Here is a 24,749-nt window from a genome sequence, read left to right as displayed (position 1 = left end):
ATCTTGTGTGGGGACAGAACAGTACCCCAATGTGCTGTATGTTGAGCTGTTTTAAGTCAGTGAAGTGAATGTCACTGTGGATTAATAATGTCTTCTTGGCCAATAGAGAATATTATGTCAGTGTAAAAGTCTGCAATTCCAAAGTTCACATGCAAAGGCCTATTTTATCCCTTGGCCCGATGACATTCATTTGTCCTTATCCACGCCTTGCCACTGTGACTGTGTTATTGTTGTGTGAAGTGTTTGTGAGATTTGCATTACTGAGGCAGAGTTGTCCCAGCTAGGGCACTACTCATGCACTTTCGATGGTCTTGCACTTTAAAGTGATTCAATAAAGGTCTATTGATGTTTACTAAATATCCCTAGCTTTGATGAATACCTTTAATTAATGGTGGTACTAAATGCTTCCTCAGAAAATAGAGGAGTTAAATGATGCACATTAATACTCAATAACGATTGTGTAAATCCATGCTCTGTCACAGAATACTGGAGATTTAATGCTGTTTAACTGGTATCGCCTAAGTTTCCTCCCTAATTATTGAGTGCTTGACCATTCTTTGAAGAAGCAGGAAATTAAAGTTTACTAGAAAGGGAAATGAGTGTCTACTGAGTTCTGACTTCTGCAACCAAGTGCTACAATGTTTATGCAGGAAGGATTTAAAGGGGATATTGCTGATCAACTAAAGTACACTTGATGATGAACACTAAAAGCCAATGAAATTGAAAACGTTTTGAATATTATGAATATTTACAAAAATATATAGTATGTGCATAGGCTATTGAGGTGGTAAATGTGTTTTGTTTTTGTGTGCAGATTAGAAGGTATATATACTGAACAAAAATATAAACGCAACATGCAACCATTATGGGTTACAGTTCATATAAGAAAATCAGTCAATTGAAATAAATTCATTAGGCCCTAATCTATGGTTCTCACATGACTGGGAATACAGATATGCATCTGTTGGTCACAGATACCTTAAAAAAAAGGTAGGGGCGTGGATCAGAAAACCAGTCAGTATATGGTGTGACCACCATTTTCCTCATGCAGCGCGACACATCTCCTTTGCATAGAGTTGATCAGGTTGTTGATTGTGGCCTGTGGAATGTTGTCACACTCCTCTTCAATGGCTGTACGAAGTTGCTGGATATTGGCGGGAACTGGAACACACTGTCGTACACGTCGATCCAGAGCATCCCAAACATGCTCAATGGGTGACATGTCTGGTGAGTATGCAGGCCATGGAAGAACTGGGACATTTTCAACTTCCAGGAATTGTGTATAGATCCTGGTGACATGGGGCCGTGCATTATCATGCTGAAACATGAGGTGATGAAGGCGGATGAATGGCACGACAATGGGCCTCAGGAACTCGTCAAGGTATCTCTGTGCATTCAAATTGCCATCGATAAAATGCAATTGTGTTCGTTACATTTTTAGTCATTTAGCAGACGCTCTTATCCAGAGCGACTTACATTATCTTTTTATTTTTCATACTGGCCCCCCGTGGGAATCGAACCCACAACCCTGGCGTTGCAAACGCCATGCTCTACCAACTGAGCTACATCCCTGCCGGCCATTCCCTCCCCTACCCTGGACGACGCTGGGCCAATTGTGCGCCGCCCCATGGGTCTCCTGGTCGCGGCCGGCTACGACAGAGCCTTCGTTGTCCATAGCTTATGCCTGCCCATACCATAACCCCACCGCCACCATGGGGCACTCTGCCCACAACGTTGACATCAGCAAACCGCTCGCCCACACGACGCCATACACGTGGTCTGCGGTTGTGAGGCCAGTTGGACGTACTGCCAAATTCTCTAAAACGACGTTGGAGGTGGCTTATGGTAGAGAAATTAACATTAAATTATCTGGCAACAACTCTGGTGGACATTCCTGCAGTCAGCATGCCAATTGCACGCTCCCTAAAAACTTGAGACATCTGTGGCATTGTGTTGTGTGACAAAACTGCACATTTTAGAGTGGCCTTTTATTGTCCCCAGCACAAGGTTCACCTGTGTGATGATCATGCTGTTTAATCAGCTTCTTGATATGCCACACCTGTCAGGTGGATGGATTATCTTGACAAAGGATAAATCGCTCACTAACAGGGATGTAAACAAATGTGTGCACAACATTTGAGAGAAATAAGCTTTATGTGTATATGGAAAATGTCTGTGATCTTTTATTTCAGCTCATGAAACATGGGACCAACACTTTACATGTTGCATTTATATTTTTGTTCAGTGTATGATTATAATTCTATTAGAGTCTTCACTTATAGGTAAGACAAATGATTGTGATTTTTCACCTTTTCTTTCCCCCAAAAAACATTGTCGTTCTTGTGTATGTTTGTGCGAGCCACTAGTTCTGTGCACTGATCACTGTCTGAAAGAAGCTCTGACATGCCATACGTCTGTTGATAATGCTCATAACAATGTTCTTTTGTTCTGAATTGTTATATTGATAAGACACCAAGAAGAATGCATGATACAGTCCACAACTGTTCAAAGTGAACACGTCATTACTCAGCCATGTGTTAGATATTTTCTCAGTGCCTTTTACAGTGAGGGGAAAAAAGTATTTGATCCGCTGCTGATTTTGTACGTTTGCCCACTGACAAAGAAATGATCAGTCTATAATTTTAATGGTAGGTTTATTTGAACAGTGAGAGACAGAATAACAACAACAAAATCCAGAAAACGCATGTCAAAAATGTTATAATTTTTTTTTTCATTTTAATGAGGGAAATAAGTATTTGACCCCCTCTCAATCAGAAAGGTTTCTGGCTCCCAGGTGTCTTTTATACAGGTAACGAGCTGAGATTAGGAGCACACTCTTAAAGGGAGTGCTCCTAATCTCAGTTTGTTACCTGTATAAAAGACACCTGTCCACAGAAGCAATCAATCAATCAGATTCCAAACTCTCCACCATGGCCAAGACCAAAGAGCTCTCCAAGGATGTCAGGGACAAGATTGTAGACCTACACAAGGCTGGAATGGGCTACAAGACCATCACCAAGCAGCTTGGTGAGAAGGTGAAGTTTGCCAATGAACATCTGAATGATTCAGAGGAGAACTGGGTGAAAGTGTTGTGGTCAGATGAGACCAAATGTCACGGTTTCGGCCGAGACTGCTCCTCCTCCTGGTTCGGGCAGGCTTCGGCGGTCGTCGTCCCCGGAGTACTAGCTGCCACCGATCTATGTTTCATGTTCGTTTGGTTTTGTCTGGATGTTGTACACCTGTGTCTTGTTAGTCCTCGTTAGTGTCCTATTTAGTTCTCGTTGTGTGTGCTTGTCGTTGTGTGTGATTGCGCTTCTGTTTCGTGTTTGGAGCTACATTTTCCCTCCAGTGTTTTGGAGAGGGTTGTTTGCACATGTTTGTGCTTCATTTGTTTTGTCGCCGGTGTGCGTCGTGTATTTTGCCTTCGGGCTTATTGTGCTTCTGTTGTATATATATATTATATATTGCACTAAAGCCTTTGGACTGAGCCTCTGCGTCCTGCGCATGATTCCTACACCACACCCACCTTCAGCACGCCTTGACACCAAAATCGAGCTCTTTGGCATCAACTCAACTCACTGTGTTTGGAGGAGGAGGAATGCTGCCTATGACCCCAAGAACACCATCTCCACCGTCAAACATGGAAGTGGAAACATTATGCTTTGGGGGTGTTTTTCTGCTAAGGGGACAGTACAACTTCACCGCATCAAAGGGACGATGGACGGGGCCATGTACCGTCAAATCTTGGGTGAGAACCTCCTTCCCTCAGCCAGTGCATTGAAAATGGATCGTGGATGGGTATTCCAGCATGACAATGACCCAAAACACACGGCCAAGGCAACAAAGGAGTGGCTCAAGAAGAAGCACATTAAGGTCCTGGAGTGGCCTAGCCAGTCTCCAGACCTTAATCCCATAGAACATCTGTGGAGGGAGCTGAAGGTTTGCGTTGCCAAACGTCAGCCTCGAAACCTTAATGACTTGGAGAAGATCTGCAAAGAGGAGTGGGACAAAATCCCTCCTGAGATGTGTGCAAACCTGGTGGCCAACTACAAGAAACGTCTGACCTCTGTGATTGCCAACAAGGGTTTTGCCACCAAGTACTTAGTCATGTTTTGCAGAGGGGTCAAATACTTATTTCCCTCATTAAAATGCAAATCAATTTTTAACATTTTTGACATGGGTTTTTCTGGATTTTTTTGTTGTTATTCTGTCTCTCACTGTTCAAATAAACCTACCATTAAAATTATAGACTGATCGTGTCTTTGTCAGTGGGCAAACGTACAAAATCAGCAGGGGATCAAATACTTTTTTCCCTCACTGTACATCATTTGTTCTACCGGTATGTTCTAAAATTGGTTGAGGATTTGTTTTGGTATAAAGGAGAGAGTAATATGGACAAAACCACAGAAAGGCATTTGATGCCAGTATCATTTGGCGACTTCAGATGATTTCTGCTGAGAATATCTAAAAAATATATAATTTATTCAAGATAGATTAACAAATGACAGTTTGTCACATCAATCTGTATAATGCATTTGTGTTCATGAAATTCATATTATTTTCTCACTCCATGATTCTACTGTTAGGTTTTTTGTTCAAGCCTTACAACACAGATAGCCAAGCCATATCCAGTTCCTGAGGCCACATCCTATCATTATTTTTTAGCATCCTTGGCCATTTCTCATTGCCTGAAATGTCTTTGTGTCAGTCTGATGTCACTGTAATTCCCTATAGCATCTGAGAGGCAATGTTAATTTACCATTTCTCTGTCAAATTCACAAGGTCAGTTGATTGACAGCCCACTCAGGCTATCGTCACCGTTCTGTCCTTCTGGTATTTAGCTACTGCTGTTCTCTGACCCATAAAGCATCTGTCTAACAGTGAGTGTAACTGCAATACCATGCTACCACTCCAGTGCACCCGCCTCTACCCCTAAACTCTTAATGGACAATCTGAGACTGCATGCAAATAAGGATATTACCATACACTCTGCCTCTCTCTGGCTAGTCAGGCAGCCCATTTTCATTAAGTCCTTAATAGTTAGTAAAAAAATATATATATTTTGTGAATGTTTTTCATTCAATTTAGTCTTCACTCTGCATTAGTGATCAAGACTGATAAAATACTGTAAATACATGTTATTATTACAGTATAATAGCCTACATGGAGGCTACATTTTGGACACCAACTGTGAAGTTTAATGGAAGTAGCTCAGTGAACTATGCTCATGTCGTGTGATGAGTAACCTTGCCTCTGCCTATTGGCTTCTTTGCATATTCAAGCCTGTCTCAAAATAATAGTGCTACCACTTCTGAAGGAACATTGAGACTTCATTGTTAGTTATGTCTCTCTGTAGGCATATAGTGCAAAGTCTAAAGTTGGGACCTAAAGATGTATGGTTGAGACACTAATTTCAAGGAAAGGAAATGAACTTTGCTGACCTCAGGGCTTCATTATTTGATATTCAAAGGTTAATTAAAAATGCAAAATAAATACAATAACCTGATAACATAAGGTGCTATCAAAATACTGTAAAGAATTATAGTAGAAAATATTGAAATATTTCAAAATATTTAATATCATAACGTTCTCAATCAATGGTCAGTAGTAAAGTGGTCAAGAATAACAAGGGAAGTTGGTGAAATGAAATCTAGTTTCAGCATTGGTGTATTTCACATTGTACTAATAATGTGTAAATAGCTCATGTAAGCTGGACCAAACATCCTAACGTATCGGATTAATTCTATAAGAATGTAATGTCAAAAACTGTATGTACAAAACATAAACTGCAATGTATGACTGCTCTGGGAACGTTGTGTTGTAGAAACTGCTTCTTGTCCTGTGTGTCCTTCATCGGTGGAGGAAAAGTGATAGCTGTGTTGTGTTTGTACGTTCCTCATTGTGTATTCCCACTGTGATCTCCATGTTAACAGTGCACCACCCTGGGCCCAGTTTTTCAAAAGTTGTCTATCTGGATTTCTCAGATCAGATAGGCTTAAATGCATAGAAACACAATGAATAGAACAGGAATCCCCATTCGAGTCAGTTTTCTGTTCTATTCAATATATTTCTATGCATTTAATTCTATCTGATAGGCGAAATCCATCTTTTGAAAAACTGGGCCATGATGACTGACTTTGTGAATTGTATGTACACCACCTCTGTTGATGAGCGTTTACACCATTTTGCACACATTTAATAAATGTTAATGATTTTATACACCACCAGTGTCAAGAGTTTATGTAGGTATTGGAAAGGGTTTACGAAGGCGTTGTTAACCTTATAGGCTTTATAAATTATACTTTATCTAAAGCGTGACCAATATGCGCATATTACGCTAGCGCCCCCTGTGGGCTAGGAGTATGGTGCATGTCTAGGCCAGCACCCCCTGTGGGCTAGGTGTATGGTGCATGTCTAGGCTAGCGCCCCCTGTGGGCTAGGAGTATGGTGCATGTCTAGGCCAGCACCCCCTGTGGGCTAGGTGTATGGTGCATGTCTAGGCTAGCGCCCCCTGTGGGCTAGGAGTATGGTGCATGTCTAGGCTAGCACCCCCTGTGGGCTAGGTGTATGGTGCATGTCTAGGCTAGCGCCCCCTGTGGGCTAGGAGTATGGTGCATGTCTAGGCTAGCGCCCCCTGTGGGCTAGGAGTATGGTGCATGTCTAGTCTCCAGATGTTTAATGCGCTGTAGGTAGTAGTAGTAGTGGGCGACAGACGGTCTGTTTAGTAGAGCTGCTGATCTTTGGTGGCTCTGCATCCTTAAAGGTCCAATGCAGCCAGTTTTGTATCAATATCAAATCATTTGTGGGGAACAATTAAGTACCTCACTGTAATAGATTTCCATTGAAATTTGGAAAGAATTAGCTTTTTAGCAAAAATAATTTTCTCAAGCAATAATGTTGCTAGGACTGTCTGGGAGTGGTCTAAGTAGGAAGGGGAAAACTGAAAACTAGCTGTTATTGGCAGAGAGGTTTGGATCTCTTTTATTTGTCTATTAACCAATTTACTGCATGGTGATGTCATCATGGTAAGCCGAAACTCCCGCACATGCAAACCTGCTGATTAGAAGGTCCTGTGTAGATTGTATTTTCGACCAGCAACTATCAGGAAATAACACTGATCAAATGTTTTCACACTTTTACAGTGTTAGTTTCATCAGTTGTTGTACAATATGATACAAAACACAGGAAAAACAGAATTTTGACTGCACTGGACCTTTAATGTCTGTTACATGTCTGTGTTACATTACCCTGGGTAACACATTGTACAAACCCTTTAGTTTCCACTGACTGTGGGATTGTACATGCAAGAGGTATTAGAGCTGGAACTTTATGCCGTACTAAAACACAACCATCCTTTTGCACCTGCATCTAAACCAGTGTTTCCCAATCCTGGTAAATACTGGTTTAGCACTCACACAATTGATTAAACTAATGAAAAGGCTTGATGATGAGTTGATTTGAATCAGGCGTGGGAGTACTAGGGCAAAAACAAATGTGTATCCCTGGCGCCCCAGGACTAGGATTGGGAAACACTAATCTCAACATATTCATTATAGCAGTGGTTCTTAAACCTCTCCTCGGGGACCCCCAGACGTTTCCCAGTTGTGTTGAAGCCCTGATCTAACTCACCCGATTCACCTAGACAAGGGCTTGAGGATTAGTTGACAAGTTGACTCCGGTGCGCTAGCTCTGAAATAGATCCAATACATGGAATGGACGGGGGTCCCCGAGGAGAGGTTTGAGAACCACGAGAGAGAGATGTCCAAAATTTGCTGATTTATTAATTGGCGACACTGGAGAACAGCCAGGGCTGGATCTTTGTTAGAGGCTGTTTCCATGACAATACCGTCCTCTTTTCCCCTGAGGATGACTTTGCATAGCAATGAGAGCAAGCAGGCCAGGAAAACTGACTGAATGATTTAGTTACAGCCGTCATCAAAATCCAACAAAATTAACAAAACTCTGGCTTCCGAACCTTAATTATTTCTCATTGCTAATTAACCGAGTCTTCAAGGAATGTAAAGAAAGTCCACATCTCTTTTATATATAAATGCATTTAAGTTAATCATTTTCCCTCATTTAAGTAGAATTTTTGCCATAACTATAAAACGGTAAACAACTCCAAGTGCTGTACAGTAGATCAACTCACTGGTGTTGCTAGTTACATGTTCATACTGTACAGTTGATCAACGTAGTGTAAATACGAACATACACTTTTACATTGGTTACCCCATACTGCCTCCCTGTGATTTGAATCGTAATCTACACAATCCTACAGCAAACCATTTTATCAAAGGAACAAATCATATTTTATGTCCCAAATTACTACTTTCTTGATTTGGTTTATTATCCGTCATCATTATGTCAATGGAACGTCCTTAACATTGTAAATCAAATAAGTAAATCACTTTGGCACATTGTGCTATGTAAACATTTCATCCAATTAAAATGTGGCTGTAATGCTAGGATTCTATTTTCCTCTTTCCGTAATTCCTAAAGTGAACAGCAAACTTGTCATTTTCACACAAATCGTACAAAAAAGGCTTGATTCAATACTTGAACAACCGTTGCCACCATGTAGACAATGTTCACTCGAGCAATTCTGTTTAGTACTGTAGGCCATCCTCTACACATCCGAGTTTCACATTAGAATTGTTACAATTGACATGAACACCGAAACTGTTAAAATTTCAACAGTGGCGTACGTGATAGCAGACAAAGCTCTTACCATGTGAAACTTGTCAACTCATCTCACATGGGAGGTTACAACCCCCAACTCATCTCATGATTCCATTGTCCTGCTCTCACACAGATCTCACATTCTGAACTGCAGATACTGCAGGTAGAATATGGGCTGTTTCCTCACTTACCGTGGGATACCACCTCTCTTCCCGTGGGATACCACCTCTCTTCCCGTGGGATACCACCTCTCTTCCCGTGGGATACCTCCTTTCTTCCCGTGGGATACCTCCTTCTCTTCCCGTGGGATACCTCCTCTCTTTGGCATTTTTTTTAATGCAATACCTTCACACAAGAGTCAGATGGGAGCTGCTGCAATGCTCTGTCGCTGTGATGCTCATTTCTGTACTGATGGTTGGAGTTCCTTTTGTATCCGGAAGTTTGACCAGAATGGTGTAGAACACACAGAGATTGATGTTTAGGACTTACAGACTGCTTATGGTAAATATGTGCATATATAATGAAGGCTTACAAAATACAGACAGAAAATATTACTAAATAATTAGTCATTTGCGATTCTAGAATAAATTAATCTCCATTCATATCGGGGGAATCCCAACTGAGACAAAAACAATGTCATGTCAATGGATAGATCTTTGCTTTCATAAGTCATTATAGGGTCCTTTGGCCATCACATTAACGGTGGATTCTGCTGCTCTTAAGCAACAAACAGTAACGTTAAAGTACCACATATCACAAGCTACATGTAGAAACACAATCAGAATGGTCCCGAAGCAGATGTGAGCTAAATGCACAACAATTATACTGAAATAGGAAAATAGGAACATCTTATTGCTTTTTCTCCCTTGTGAGTGCAGTTAACTATAGCCGAATGACCTGCCCTCCTTCAAGAAACCTGTTGAAAGCTGTTCACTAGCACACACAGACACATTCTCCTTTAGGTGGGATGGATATGAAAAAAGGCAAAGACATTCACAAAGCATGTGAGTAATGTCGAGAAACAAAATGAACAGAAAAAAACTAGGAAAAAAAGACAGTGACGTATTGGAACATGCAACACAAGGCCTCCCCATGTACATGCTGACAGTCACTTCCCGACAGAACAGAAGTGTCATTTTCTAAAATATCAAAATCACAAATACTGACAATAAGGACTCCAATGTATACATATACTGTGTGAGACAACATTTCAAGAACACTTGTAGACTTCTGATAATGGAAATTATGGCTCCAACATTACCCTGTAATAAACTCTTCACCAATACTGATTTGGATGAGGTTATGACAGGGTAGTTACTATGGTAACACTGACACTGAAAAGGAAAACAAATCTAGAAAGTAAGAGAACAGTCAGAACACAACAACAGTATAAAGAAATATCTGTCCAGTTTACTGTGTTCCTCAGTTGATTATTCTACAGTATAATTGACACAAAACATTTTTTTCGATGTCTGCTAGAAATAAAATAAAACTATAATAAAACTTGGACACTGTACTGCTTTTGCAAAGAAAAAACAAACATTCATGAAAATATACATCTATGTATTTTTTTGTGGATTTTCCATTCTATTGTGATGGACAAAGGGGACAAACACTGAGGAGCCGTAGCAGCCAGTTCTACAGTCTGTGACGATCCAGCAGCGATACATCCACACCCTCGACAACTCTTGGCCCCACCAGTATCCATGAGGCCTGCGAAGAGCTTCTTCTGATCGGACGACGTACCCTCTTACAACCCGTGGCAGGAGCAAAATCTATTTTCCGCTCACTCTGGCAGAGCAGTCCACCAATCAGGAGAGAAGCGTTTGAGTGAACGAGAGGAACAGTGCATACAGTCATTTCCCTTCTACCAGCAGGATTTTAAGGTGCCAAACCCAGCTGAAACCATCAGCTTTCTTCCTGTGCAGTCTCTGTCTAGTCAGGGAACCTCTGTAGAATACGTAATTTACATTCAACAAAGACAGATTGCTTGAGAGAGAAAAACGACTAATTAATAGTCTTATCCATTTCAGAACTTCAGTGGAAAGAGAGAACAAAGAACACGCACAAAATAGAAAAACATCCAGAAAGTTCCTTTCACCTGCAATAAGAAAAATTACTTCTTCACGTTCCAAAGAGCGGGACTAAAGATGAAAAGCTGAGGTATATAGTTTGAGGGAAAGCATTATCATCATCACCAAGATTAAAATCATCATCAACATTAAAAATCATCATCATCATCATCATCCCACTTGGTAGTCTGTAGTTTCATATCCTTCTTCCCTCTGTGTTGTGGCCCCTCCGGGGGCCTCAGTCTGTCCGTCTGTATGTGTTGGTACTGGGTGGCTCTAGTCTGTTTGGCTCCGGGGAGGAGAGGAGGTGGTGCTGGTGGGGGACACTCTCTCTCCGTTTGTCTGTCCGTCTCTGTTTGTCTCTCTCCCTCTCTAGGGCTGGAGGTTGAGGGTGAACTTCCACTGCTGGTTGAGGTTTGGGCTGCACACCTCCACTGTCAGCCCCCCAGTGCGTGCACTGCGGCTGTCCAGGCACAGGTTGCTGCCCATGTGCCGCAGCTTGGAGTTGCTCTCGATCTGCTCCCATTTCTGGAGACACATGAGGTGGGGTCAGGGAGGGGTTGGGAGACGGAGGAAACAAGGGTGCACAAATCAGTCACAGGTTTTTATGTAATAATCCTATGATCACTAATGGTTTCTATTGATGGTGAGTTTAAATCCAAAGGGATCATCCCAATCCAGTCTCTTTAATTTACTACTAGTGCTTTCTGATTGATCTGATCCTTGGTGCATGACTCGGTGCTCGTCTCGCTCACTTGTCTGCTGTCGTTTTCCCTGCAGCCCTGCAGTTTGATTTGTGAGCCTGCGATGCGGTCCACCACCGTCAGACAAAGGTCCATGTGCTTTACTGACTTGTCCTTGGTCAGCGCCCATTCCTGAGGACCAAGAGGGGGACACAGTCAATTTGCTACATTTGCACAGTTTAGGGTAGTCCTCTGAATGACTATGCAGATCTAGTTTTTATGTGTGTGTCTTTGTCAAGTGTGAATATGTGGTGTTTGCATGTTGTCTGTTGTAAATCACACCTATATAGACCAACAGGGGCTTGACTCTCCCAGAATCTCTTCCTCCAGCTCAGTAATATAATCAATATATTGTGGGAAGTGGGACATCAAAATGGATTTCATCAGTATGAATCAGACACCCCCAATCAAAGTAGTCCAGAACCTGATAGTTGACTATCCAGTCCAGAACCTGATAGTTGACTGTCCAGTCCAGAATCTGATAGTTGACTGTCCAGTCCAGAACCAAAAATGGTTGACTGGCCAGTCCAGAACCTGACCAAAGTAAACCCACCTCAGTGTGTGTTACCCAGCCCAGTGCACAGCTTGGTTATGTGTAATGGATCTGAGCAGTACCTGAGCCCTGAATGGTACCTGATTTCCCCCAGCGTTGTGGCATTCATAGACCCCCACAACTCCGTCTGCAAAGTGTCCCAGCGTGTCTAAGCAGTTCCCTCCCTGCTGCAGAGCTCCGAAGGCAATGTCCTGATGGTCAGGGACCCTGAAGGGCCAGACAAACACCACAAGTCAAATCACAAGACGTGAGTATATGCCAGCACCACAGTATTTCCCCTAGTTGAATTTCCAAGTGTCACGCAAAGGCCCCCAAAGTCTGTTCCGCCTATATAATGGTAGGGGAAACAGTCAACAGCTATGTCTTTATGTTTAGCTTTGGCCATTTTCAAAGCAGTATCTTGCTGGTCCACTGTGGCGGTGCTGCCTCTCTACTCACCGCAGCTCGGGGTACACGTTCTCCAGGTACCACTTGAATGGCTGGCAGCCCAGCCTCTTCTTCATCTCCATTCTGCTCTGAATGCTGCCAGACAGAGAGGAAACCATGACTCATCTAACTACCAGCCATCTCAGAGAGAGAGACCGCAGCATGACATCTGGAGGCAACTGAGATCACTACATCAAAGCACAGAGTACATCATATTAGAACTCAGCTCAGGGTGTACCATCTGACCTTCTGTATGTGTTAGAAAAAGGGAAATGTGTTTTGATATTCTATACAAGGACAGCAGGGCGATCTGCGATGCCATCTTGGAAGAAGGTTGTCTGAAAGGATACTTACTTGCCGTAGGGCACAGAAAGAAGGGTGTCTGAAAGGATACTTACTTGCCGTAGGGCACAGAAAGAAGGGTGTCTGAAAGGATACTTACTTGCCGTAGGGCACAGGAAGAAGGGTGTCTGAAAGGATACTTACTTGCCGTAGGGCACAGGAAGAGGGGTGTCTGAAAGGATACTTACTTGCCGTAGGGCACAGGAAGAAGGGTGTCTGAAAGGATACTTACTTGCCGTAGGGCACAGGAAGAAGGGTGTCTGAAAGGATACTTACTTGCCGTAGGGCACAGGAAGAAGGGTGTCTGAAAGGATACTTACTTGCCATAAGGCACGTTTCGGGCCGAGGGCACAGCGGCGTAGTAGAAGTTCTTAAACTCGTCCATCCACACCTCTGCTGCTCGCCTCGTGTTCCTGTAGACATACAGATACACACCATGTTAGAATACTTACAAAATGTATCCTTCCTGGTCCTTCTTCCAGTCCTGTAAATAATCACTGATTTCAAAAGCTACAGGCAATGTTATAGAACCCCTGCTTGCACCTTTTCAATTGATCATATGTTATTTATTCAATGGAAGGAAGGATGTCTGTTAAAAATATGAACAGGGCAAGAGAAAGTGAGGAGGCAGTTCAAGCTTCAGAAAACACGAGTGTGACAGTCCTCGAAGCTATTTTGAGATATGAGCACACATCCTAAGACTTGGCAATCTGTGGGGTTTTCAGTGCTGCGTGACAGACGGGCAGGGAGGGAGTGTTCACTTCTCTCATCCATGAATCACCCAGATGCCATGAGTGCTGGAACAGTGTTGACACTGCAGGGGTGAAGCCAGGACGAGAGCAGAGCTGAGGCCTCTGTTCTGATTGAGCCTCTATTTGAATGACTGCAGCTCAGCTAGACTTTGAACAGCGGTATTATGATGTGAATTTCAGAGGAATGAAACAGGCCTTCTCTGCAGGCTACTAGCAGGTATTCGTCCCACTGCCTCAGCTTGGATTTCATTGGGTCTTTGAGAAAAGTAAAGTTAGGGGAAAATGTGGGTAAAGTTAAAGTTACTGTAGGGTTAGTGAGTAAACTCAATTGCCAGTTGTTAGCCGGTACAGTGGGCCTTTATTATGGCTCTAATTACAAACCCTAATGTACAGTCACTCTAGTTGGTGTGCCACTAGAGATCCTGGTTCGAATCCAGGCTCTGTCGCCGCCGGCCGTGACCGGGAGACTCATGGGCGGCGCACAATTGGCCCAGCGTCGTCCAGGGTAGGGGAGGGAATGGCCGGCAGGGATGTAGCTCAGTTGATAGAGCATGGCGTTTGCAACGCCAGGGTTGTGGGTTCGATTCCCACGGGGGGCCAGTATAAAAAAAATATGTATTCACTAACTGTAAGTCGCTCTGGATAAGAGCGTCTGCTAAATGACTAAAATGTAAATGTAAATGTTATGTGACAGTATGTAGAAGAAGTTAGTACCCAGTGGACCAAAAGAGGGCAGACTTTAGCCAAGTCTACCTCACATCATTTACATTTTAGTCATTTAGCAGACGCTCTTATCCAGAGCGACTTACAGTTAGCGAGTGCATACATTTTCATACATCACAGGGACAATCAATAGTCACCTAGCAAACACGGTGCCACTGCCCCCAGGGAAGGTATATGGATGCTGCTTCCTGAAGACGTGTCCCACTCGACTGCAGGGAATGATCTCTAGACTGCCGCCACACTGCCACACGCGGAAAGAGATCTCTGCAATGTCCAAAGACAAATACAAAACACACACATTATTATAACGGTTTAGGGCAAGGTTTTAGAGTGACAATTCATTGTGCTAGAACTTCTCACGGTTGGCACCTTCAACGTCAGTACGGTTTCAATCAGAAAATGGGCTCATATAATATTGACATATAGATATCGTCCCATTCCCACACAATGACAAACAAGCTCAAGCTTTCCTAGTGTTCTGTGTCCTCTTACCTAGATTCTCTCCACCCCACACATCCATCATCATGTCATACTTCCCCAGCAACTCAAAGTAGTCCTTGTCCATGACAAAGAGGCCGCCGGCGATCATGGGAGTCCTGAGAAAGAGGTAAGACAGAAAGTAGTTAGGGCTATGAGACAAAACAGCGTGACATTTCTGCCAAGTTCAGCTCTCCTACAGTCCTCTCATCAGCATGTGATACCCGGAGCCTGGCCCTGTAACCCGGCAGCAGCAGGGAGCTGTGGTGCCCTGTAACCCGGCAGCAGCAGGGAGCTGTGGTGCCCTGTAACCCGGCAGCAGCAGGGAGCTGTGGTGCCCTGTAACCCGGCAGCAGCAGGGAGCTGTGGTGCCCTGTAACCCGGCAGCAGCAGGGAGCTGTGGTGCCCTGTAACCCGGCAGCAGCAGGGAGCTGTGGTGCCCTGTAACCCGGCAGCAGCAGGGAGCTGTGGTGCCCTGTAACCCGGCAGCAGCAGGGAGCTGTGGTGCCCTGTAACCCGGCAGCAGCAGGGAGCTGTGGTGCCCTGTAACCCGGCAGCAGCAGGGAGCTGTGGTGCCCTGTAACCCGGCAGCAACAGGGAGCTGTGGTGCCCTGTCCTGTGACTGTTTGGATGGAATAATACAACACTTCACTTGTCCTCAGAGGCTATTTTGTTTTCAAAAGGAAGAAAAACATCAATGAGCGTCTTGGATAAAATAATGTTGTTGAACAAAAATCCATGGCTCAAAACAAAAACAAGGTCTGGTCTACAGAGAAATGGATCAAACAAGGTCTGGTCTACAGAGAAATGGATCAAACAAGGTCTGTTCTACAGAGAAATGGATCAAACAAGGTCTGTTCTACAGAGAAATGGATCAAACAAGGTCTGTTCTACAGAGAAATTGATCAAACAAGGTCTGGTCTACAGAGAAATGGATCAAACAAGGTCTGTTCTACAGAGAAATGGATCAAACAAGGTCTGTTCTACAGATAAATGGATCAAACAAGGTCTGGTCTACAGATAAATGGATCAAACAAGGTCTGGTCTACAGGGACATGGATCAAACAAGGTCTGGTCTACAGAGAAATGGATCAAACAAGGTCTGGTCTACAGGGACATGGATCAAACAAGGTCTGGTCTACAGGGACATGGTCAAACAAGGTCTGGTCTACAGGGACATGGATCAAACAAGGTCTGGTCTACAGGGACATGGATCAAACAAGGTCTGGTCTACAGGGACATGGATCAAACAAGGTCTGGTCTACAGGGACATGGATAATGCAGGGATACAAAAGCAGATCTAGAAGACCATTTAACCAGAACAGCTTATCCTATTGTTTTCTCTAAATCTGCCACAAAAAAAATGACATTTTCAAACACAGAATGCCAATTATGATAAAAAATGACTTGAGTCACCCTTTGGGTTAATTACCATCACCTTGTGAAGAGGAACAATATGCATTACAGGCAATGAAGAGCCAAATTCTAATTCTAGTCTTTGGATATTGATTAAATGCCGCCCTCTGTTGGTAAACAATGGAACAATGTGTTTACTGAGAGAATGCATCTGACATTTGGTTATTCAGTAAAACAGAATTATTTCTGTGATCTCATACTGATTGAACAAATCAAAGTGTTTGCTCTCTTCTGATCTAGAAGCGATTGAATTGCAGAAAAATAGTACAATGTACCAAATCTATCCTTTCACAGCAATATCCCCATCAAATATCTTCTCCCTTCTCATCACTGTACACAATTTAAGACACAAAGCTGGATAAGATGAGAATGCCTTCAATCACCTCTGCCTGTGTTTACTTCACTCTCCGATGTCATACGGCAGGGAGAAAACAACAGAGGCTCAAAGGCTCTGGGTCTTTTTCAGGAGCTTTGGACTATATTCCCCAGAGGGCTCAGTGTGGACGCTGCACACTGATATCTAATGCTGCTTGCCTCAGCCTCTCCTCCAGGGGGCTCAGGGGCCTGGCTATGAGGCAGAGGTGAGGCAGGCAGGAGAGGTCAGCAGAAAGAACCCAGAGGAGAGGAAGGCTTACTTGATTGGAGCAGTGGGGTTTCCTTGACGCACCCTCCTCTGCTCCAAGGTCATATAGTCCCACTTGAAGACCAGATTCCAATCAAATCCTAGAGCGGGAAAAACAGGTACTGATTAGGTTTCAAGTGATTTCAAGTAAACAAGAGTGGAGTCATTTTAATAAAAGGAAAAGCTGGTTGTCAGTGTTTGTATTCCTCCTAACACTTCTATCCTTTTCACACACACAATGCCTAACTGATAGCTATAAGGCCATAAGCAAACAAGAAGCGGTGCTCCTAGTGGCCGGGGACATAAACATAAATCAGTTTTACCTCATTTCTACCAGCATGTCACATGTGCAACCAGAGGGAAACAAACACTAGACCACCTTTACTCCACACACAGAGATGGGAACAAAGCTCTCCCTTGCCCTCCATTTGGCAAACCTGACCATAATTCTATCCTGCTGATTTCTGCTTACAAGCAAAAACTAAAGCAGGAAGTACCAGTGACTCAATATGGAAGTGGTCAGATGACGCGGAGGCTACGCTACAGGACTGTTTTGCTAGCACAGAATATATTCCGGGATTCTTCCGATGGCATTGAGTAGTACACCACATCAGTCACTGACTTTATCAATAAGTGCATCGATGACGTCGTCCCAACAGTGACCGTACATACATACCCCAACCAGAAGCAATGGATTACAGGCAACATCCGCATTGAGCTAAAGGCTAGAACTGCCGCTTTCAAGGAGCGGGACACTAATCCGGACGCTTATAAGAAATCCCGCTATGCCCTCAGACGAACCATCAAACAGGCAAAACGTCAATACAGGACTAAGATTGAATCGTACTACACCGGCTCTGACGCTCGTCGGATGTGGCAGGGCTTGCAAACTATTACGGACTACAAAAGGGAAAGACAGCCACGAGCTGCCCAGTGACGCGAGCCTACCAGACGGGCTAAATGTATTTTATGCTCGCTTCGAGGCAAGTAACACTGAAGCATGCATGAGAGCCCCAGCTGTTACAGACGACAGTGTGATCACGCTCTCCGTAGCCGATGTGAGCAAGACCTTTAAACAGGTCAACATTCACAAGGCTGCGGGGCCAGACGGATTAACAGGACTTTTACTCAGAGCATGCGCGGACCAACTGGCAAGTGTCTTCACTGACATTTTCAACCTCTCCCTGACCGAGTCTGTAATGCCAACATGTTTCAAGCAGACCACCATAGTCCCTGTGCCCAAGAAAGCGAAGGTAACCTGCCTAAATGCCTACCGCCCCATAGCACTCACGTCAGTAGCCATGAAGTGCTTTGAAAGGCTGGTCATGGCTCACATCAACACCATCATCCCGGAAACCATAGACCCACTTCAATTCGCATACCGCCCCCAACAGATCCACAGATGACGCAATCTCAATCGCACTCCACACTGTGCTTTCCCACCTGGACAAAAGGAACACCTATGTGAGAATGCTATTCATTGACTACAGCTCAGCGTTCAACACCATAGTGCACACAAAGCTCATCACTAAGCTAAGGACCCTGGGACTAAACACCTCCCTCTGCAACTGGATCCTGAACTTCCTGACGGGCCGCCCCCAGGTGGTAAGGGCAGGCAACAACACATCTGCCACGCTGATCCTCAACACAGGGGGCCCTCAGGGGTGCGTGCTTAGTCCCCTCCTGTACTCCCTGTTCACCCACGACTGCGTGGCCAAGCACGACTCCAACACCATCATTAAGTTTGCTGATGACAACGGTGGTAGGCCTGATCACCGACAACGATGAGACAGCCTATAGGGAGGAGGTCAGAAACCTGGCAGTGTGGTGCCAGGACAACAACCTCTCCCTCAACGTGAGCAAGACAAAGGAGATGATCGTGGACTACAGGAAAAGGAGGGCCAAACACGCCCCCATCCACATCGACGAGGCTGTAGTGGAGCGGGTCCAGAGTTTGAAGTTCCTTGGTGTCCACATCACCAACAAACTATTATGGTCCAAACACACCAAGAATGTCGTCAAGTGGGCACGACAAACGCCATTTGGCATGGGTCCCCAGATCCTCAAAAAGTTATACAACTGCATCATCAAGAGAATCCTGATCGGTTGCATCACCTCCTAGTACGGCAACTGCTCGGCATCTGACCGTAAGGTACTAGAGGGTAGTGTGTACAGCCCAGTACATCACTGGGGCCAAGCTTCCTGCCATCCAGGACCTATATACTAGGTGGTGTCAGAGGAAGGCCCAGAAAATTGTCAGACTCCAATCACCAAAGTCCATAGACTGTTCTCTCTGCTACCGCACGGCAAGCGGTACCGGAACGCCAAGTCTAGATCCAAAAGGCTCCTTAACAGCTTCTACCCCCAAGCCATAAGACTGCTGAACAATTCATCAAATGGCCACCCTGACTATTTACATTGACCCCCCTCCCACATCTATGCATAGTCACTTTACCCCTACCTACATGTACAAATTACCTCGACTAACCTGTACCCCCCACATTGACTCGGTACCGGTACCCCCTGTATATAGCCTCGTTATTGTTATTTTATTGTGTTACTTTTTATTTTATTTTTTACTTTAGTTTATTTAGTAAATATTTTCTTAACTCTATTTCTTGAATTGCATTGTTGATTAAGGGCTTGTAAGTAAGCATTTCATGGTATGGTTGTATTTGGCGCATGTGACAAATTAAATTTGATTTATATCACATATCTGTGGCGTCTATCTTAATATGGCTGTACATTACACTTCTCATAAGCCCTATAGAATGCAGGAGCCATGGGAGACAAATCAATCAAATAGTTTCCATTCCAAAGGGCTTAAAGATTTATCAAGCTCTTATTCTCTCCTTTGCTCTCACACACACGTGCAGCTAGGCAGCCAACCAGCCAGTCAGCCAACCAGCCAGTCAGCCAGCCAGCCAGGCATTCAGTCAGTCAACCAGCCATTCAGTCAGTCAACCAGCCAGTCAGCCAGCCAACCAGCCAGCCACACACCAAGAAACAGACTTCTTTGGCAGAAGGTGACATTGGGTACAGAGTGAAAAACTGCAGTGTAATTTTCTAGCCTGCCCTGGAGAGGAAATGAAAGCTGCTGGTGATTTACCTCCTTTGAGATCGGCTGAGGCGCCTACGTACTGGAAGTTGTCCATGTTGATGACGTCGATGATGGGGGAAACAACCCGCGTTTTGTCCTGTGGGAGAAGTAAAGAGAGATGGAACACAAAGATGCAGTGTTCCACTAGATTATTTTCCAGGCCGGGGGGGGGGAGACTGAAATAATACTGAGGGACTGAAATAATTAGTCAAAACCACCACATAATTTCACAATCAAGCACAAGATAAAAGCAGAATAACTAAGTTAGAGTCCAAAACAAATCTGCGTTGAGTCAAACTTTTGTCCAAATATTCCCTTAAATATATGAGCTTAATGCAGCCAGAACACAAATAGATGTTGGTCTTCCTGTGACACCGGGTGCTGTAGATGTCCTGGAGGGCAGGCAGTGTGCTCCCGGTGATGCATTGGGTTGACCGCACCACCCTCTGGAGAGCCCTGCGGTTGCGAACGGTGCAGTTCGACAGGATGCTCTCAAAGGTGCATCTGTAAAAGTTTGTAAGGGTCTGAATTTCTTCAGCCTCCTGAGGTTGAAGAGGCTCTGTTGCGCCTTCTTCACCACACTGTCTGTGTGGGTGGACCATTTTAGATTGTCAGTGATTTGTACGCCGAAGAACTTGAAGCTTTTCACCTTCTCCACTGCAGCGACATTGATGTGGATAGGGGGGTGCTCCCTCTGCTGTCACCTGAAGTCCACGATGAGCTCCTTAGTTTTGTTGACGTTGAGGGAGAGGTTATTTTCCTGGCACCACTCCGCCAGGGCCCTCACCTCCTCCCTGTAGGCTGTCTCGTCATTGTTGGTAATAAGGCCTACCACTGTTGTGTCGTCTGCAAACTTGATGATTGAGTTGGAGGCGTGCCTGGCCACGCAGTCATGGGTAAACAGGGAGTACAGGAGGGGGCTGAGCACGCACGTGGCCGCTCCTCCTCACACCCGAGTGACACGTAGGTAATACTCTTAACCCAAGGCTCTGATACTGCATTATTTAGCAACTCTAGTTATGTTTACCCTACCTGGCTGAACCCCAATCTGTCGAACTGTCCCTCTGTCTGTCTGTTTAAGTACCTAGAGGGGATGTGTGTGTGTTTAACGTTACCTGTGCTTGTCTCAACCCCTCTGAATCCCCCATGTCTGTCAGTGTGTTTATCCATTAGTGTCTGTCTGTCTGTCAGTGTGTGTGTGTGTGTGTGTGTGTGTGTGTGTGTGTCTGTATAGGATAACAAGATAACAACAGGATAACAGATAATAGGCTAACAGGATAACAGATAATAGGATAACAAGATAATAGGATACCAGACAATAGGATAACAGGATAACAGATAATAGGATAACAGGATAAAATGATAACAGACAATAGGATAACAGGATAATAGGATACCAGACAATAGGATAACAGGATAACGGATAATAGGATACCAGACAATATGATAACAGGATAACAGATAATAGGATACCAGATAATAGGATAACAGGATAAAATGATAACAGACAATAGGATAATAGGATACCAGACAATAGGATAACAGGATAACAGATAATAGGATAACAGGATAACAGATAATAGGATACCAGATAATAGGATAACAGGATACCAGCTAATAGGATAACAAGATACCAGATAATTGGATACCAGATAATAGGATAACAGGATACCAGGATAACGGTAGGCATCTGAGCTCAGGCCAAACTCAGAGGGGGCTGCTGCTTCAACAGAATGGCATCTGCCAGGCCTGCGAGTGTGTGCTCCGGTGTGTGTCGGTGTTCCGGTGTGTGTGTGTATATATATTTGTTTCAGAGACAGTATCCCTGACCGTGGGGCTAAATGACATGGGTGACTATGGTACACACTGACCTCTGCCACCCTCTCCAGGAGTGGTTCCAGCCAGTGTTCGTTACACTCGCAATGGCTGTCCAGGAAGGTGAGAACACTTGCAGTGGCTGTGTTGGCCCCTCTCACCCGCGATCTCATCAGACCTGTGGAGGAGAGATGCCTGGTGCTCTTATCTACAACATGTAATGTTATTCATACGCCTCTCATTTCCTTAACTACATATACACTACCGGTTCTCTGAAGTTTGGCTACTCATATTTCAATATTTTTTAATATTTAAACTTTTCACATTATTAATACAAAACTTAAAAATACCCAGATTAAAATGGTTAAATGTACATTATAGTCATTTAGCAGACACTTATCTAGAGCGACTTATAGTAGTGAGTGCATACATTTTCACATTTTTTCATACAGAGTGAAAAGCTATTAAATGAGTATGTTTTAATGACTTGGTTTGAAGTCATCTGGTATGTTTTAATGACTTGGTTTGAAGTCATCTGGTATGTTTTAATGACTTGGTTTGAAGTCATCTGGTATGTTTTAATGACTTGGTTTGAAGTCATCTGGTATGTTTTAATGACTTGGTTTGAAGTCATCTGGTATGTTTTAATGACTTGGTTTGAAGTCATCTGGTATGTTTTAATGACTTGGTTTGAAGTCATCTGGTATGTTTTAATGACTTGGTTTGAAGTCATCTGGTATGTTTTAATGACTTGGTTTGAAGTCATCTGGTATGTTTTAATGACTTGGTTTGAAGTCATCTGGTATGTTTTAATGACTTGGTTTGAAGTCATCTGGTATGTTTTAATGACTTGGTTTGAAGTCATCTGGTATGTTTTAATGACTTGGTTTGAAGTCATCCATTGTCTGCTGAAGTGCAAGCTCATATGAAATGTAATCCTGGGTTAGATAATTCCAATCTTGCTTAGTTGGTTGAGAGGGGCAGGGTGTGGTGTGCTATTGTGTAAAAGAGAATCAGTTTAGCAGAGATACGAATAATGAACAGAGGACTGCAGCCAAGTCTTTTTGGCCCAATGTTCTTTCTATTGGACAGCACACAAAGCACTTTCCAAAAATATACTCTGCTTGTTACAAACTCTTCATTGTTTTGGAGTGTATATTTTCTCCCCAGTATAAACCTGTTCAGTGTTTTTCTTTCCTCGCCCTAATGATCCTTCTCTGCTGGTACAAGTGGAACATTTGATTAGGGTACATCTGATTAGATAAAAATACACCTTACGCAACAGCGGGGACTGTGAAGCAACACAAACATAGACACATGCATACAAACACACGATAACATACGCACTATACACACATGTACACATGGATTTTGTGTTATAGATATGTGGTAGTAGAGTAGAGGCCTGAGGGCACACACTTAAAATGTTGTAAAAATGGTTATGAATGTATTGTAATGTTTTTAAAATGTATAACTGCCTTAATTTTGCTGGACCCCAGGAAGAGTAGCTGCTGCCTGCTAATGGGGATCCATAATAAATAAAATCTGATTAGGGTACATGCAGTGCTGGACAAGGTCAAGGACAATGGGCATCAAATATTGATGATGACTGAAGCCTGACCAATCATTTTCAACTAGTAGTTTTATTCCTTCAAATGTATTTCCCATACATCCACTCACCTTCTCGTCGATCGTTTCGAAGAACCCGGATCTTCTCAATTGTCCCCAACAAGGCTCCATCTTCAGCTGAACCACGAGACACAAACCTTGGTTACTAAAATAAACCATCTATATACATATACACACACATGTCAAATAAACATCTACAGTTGAAGTTTACATACACTTAGGTTGGAGTCATTCAAACTTGTTTTCAACCACTCCACAAATTTCTTGTTAACGAACTATAGTTTTGGCAAGTCGGTTAGGAGTCATTTTTTCCAACAATTGATACAGACAGATTATTTCACTTATAATTCACTGTATCACAATTCCAGTGGGCCAGAAGTTTACATACACTAAGATGACTGTGCCTTTAAACAGCTTGGAAAATTCCAGAAAATGATGTCATGGCTTTAGAAGCTTCTGATAGTCTAATTGACATCATTTGAGTCAATTGGAGGTGTACCTGTGGATGTATTTCAAGGCCTACCTTCAAACTAAGTGCCTCTTTGCTTGACATCATGGGAAAATCAAAAGAAATCAGCCAAGACCTCAGAAAAGAAATTGTAGACCTCCACAAGTCTGGTTCATTCTTGGGAGCAATTTCCAAATGCCTGAATATACCACGTTCATCTGTACAAACATTAGTACGCAAGTATAAACACCATGGGACCACGCAGCCGTCATACCGCTCAGGAAGGAGACGCGTTCTGTCTCCTAGAGATGAACGTACTTTGGTGCGAAAAGTGCAAATCAATTCCAGAACAACAGCAAAGGACCTAGTGAAGATGCTGGAGGAAACAGGTACAAAAGTATCTATATCCACAGTAAAACAAGTCCTATATCGACATAACCTGAAAGGCCGCTCAGCAATGAAGAAGCCACTGCTCCAAAACCGCCTTAAAAAAGCCAGACTACGGTTTGCAACTGCACATGGGGACAAAGATCGCACTTTTTGGAGAAATGTCCTCTGGTCTGATGAAACAAAAATCGTTATGTTTGGAGGAAAAAGGGGGTACCTTGCAAGCCGAAGAACACCATCCCAACCGTGAAGCACGGGGGTGGCAGCATCATGCTGTGGGGGTGCTTTGCTGCAGCAGGGACTGGTGCACTTCACAAAATAGATGGCATCATGAGGAAGGAAAATTATGTGGATATATTGAAGCAATCAGTCAGGAAGTTAAAGCTTGGTCGCAAATGGTCTTCCAAACGGACAATGACCCCAAGCATACTTTCAAAGTTGTGGCAAAATGGCTTAAGGACAACAAAAAGCGTGTACGAGCAAGGAGGCCCACAAACCTGACTCAGTTACACCAGCTCTGTCTGGAGGAATGGGCCAGAAGTCACCCAACTTATTGTGGGAAGCT

General features: G+C 43.7%; 1 protein-coding gene across 4 annotated transcripts in view; it reads right to left on the bottom strand.

Annotated features, from left to right (window-relative positions):
• Positions 1-10,069: 10,069 nt before the first annotated feature.
• LOC121577986 (polypeptide N-acetylgalactosaminyltransferase 2) overlaps positions 10,070-24,749 on the bottom strand; it is a 93,371-nt gene continuing 78,691 nt past the window's right edge. For 3 of the 4 annotated variants that reach the window (XM_041892022.2, XM_041892043.2, XM_041892036.2), the window contains 11 exons: positions 23,401-23,466; positions 21,777-21,898; positions 19,915-20,002; positions 16,819-16,906; positions 14,783-14,886; positions 14,428-14,554; positions 13,136-13,228; positions 12,486-12,569; positions 12,110-12,254; positions 11,507-11,626; positions 10,070-11,279 (listed from right to left, as the gene is read on the bottom strand). In XM_041892022.2, coding sequence (XP_041747956.1) covers positions 11,124-11,279; positions 11,507-11,626; positions 12,110-12,254; positions 12,486-12,569; positions 13,136-13,228; positions 14,428-14,554; positions 14,783-14,886; positions 16,819-16,906; positions 19,915-20,002; positions 21,777-21,898; positions 23,401-23,466 — 1,193 coding nt within the window. In that variant the 3' untranslated portion in view covers positions 10,070-11,123. The remainder of the gene's footprint in view (positions 11,280-11,506; positions 11,627-12,109; positions 12,255-12,485; positions 12,570-13,135; positions 13,229-14,427; positions 14,555-14,782; positions 14,887-16,818; positions 16,907-19,914; positions 20,003-21,776; positions 21,899-23,400; positions 23,467-24,749) is intronic. The other variant, XM_041892030.2, reaches the window with a different exon arrangement.

The sequence above is a fragment of the Coregonus clupeaformis genome, chromosome 1, assembly GCF_020615455.1.
Source record: "Coregonus clupeaformis isolate EN_2021a chromosome 1, ASM2061545v1, whole genome shotgun sequence".
Classification (NCBI taxonomy): domain Eukaryota; kingdom Metazoa; phylum Chordata; class Actinopteri; order Salmoniformes; family Salmonidae; genus Coregonus; species Coregonus clupeaformis.
The sequence above is the reverse complement of the archived record's forward strand: the minus strand, read 5'-3'. Positions and strand labels throughout refer to the sequence as shown.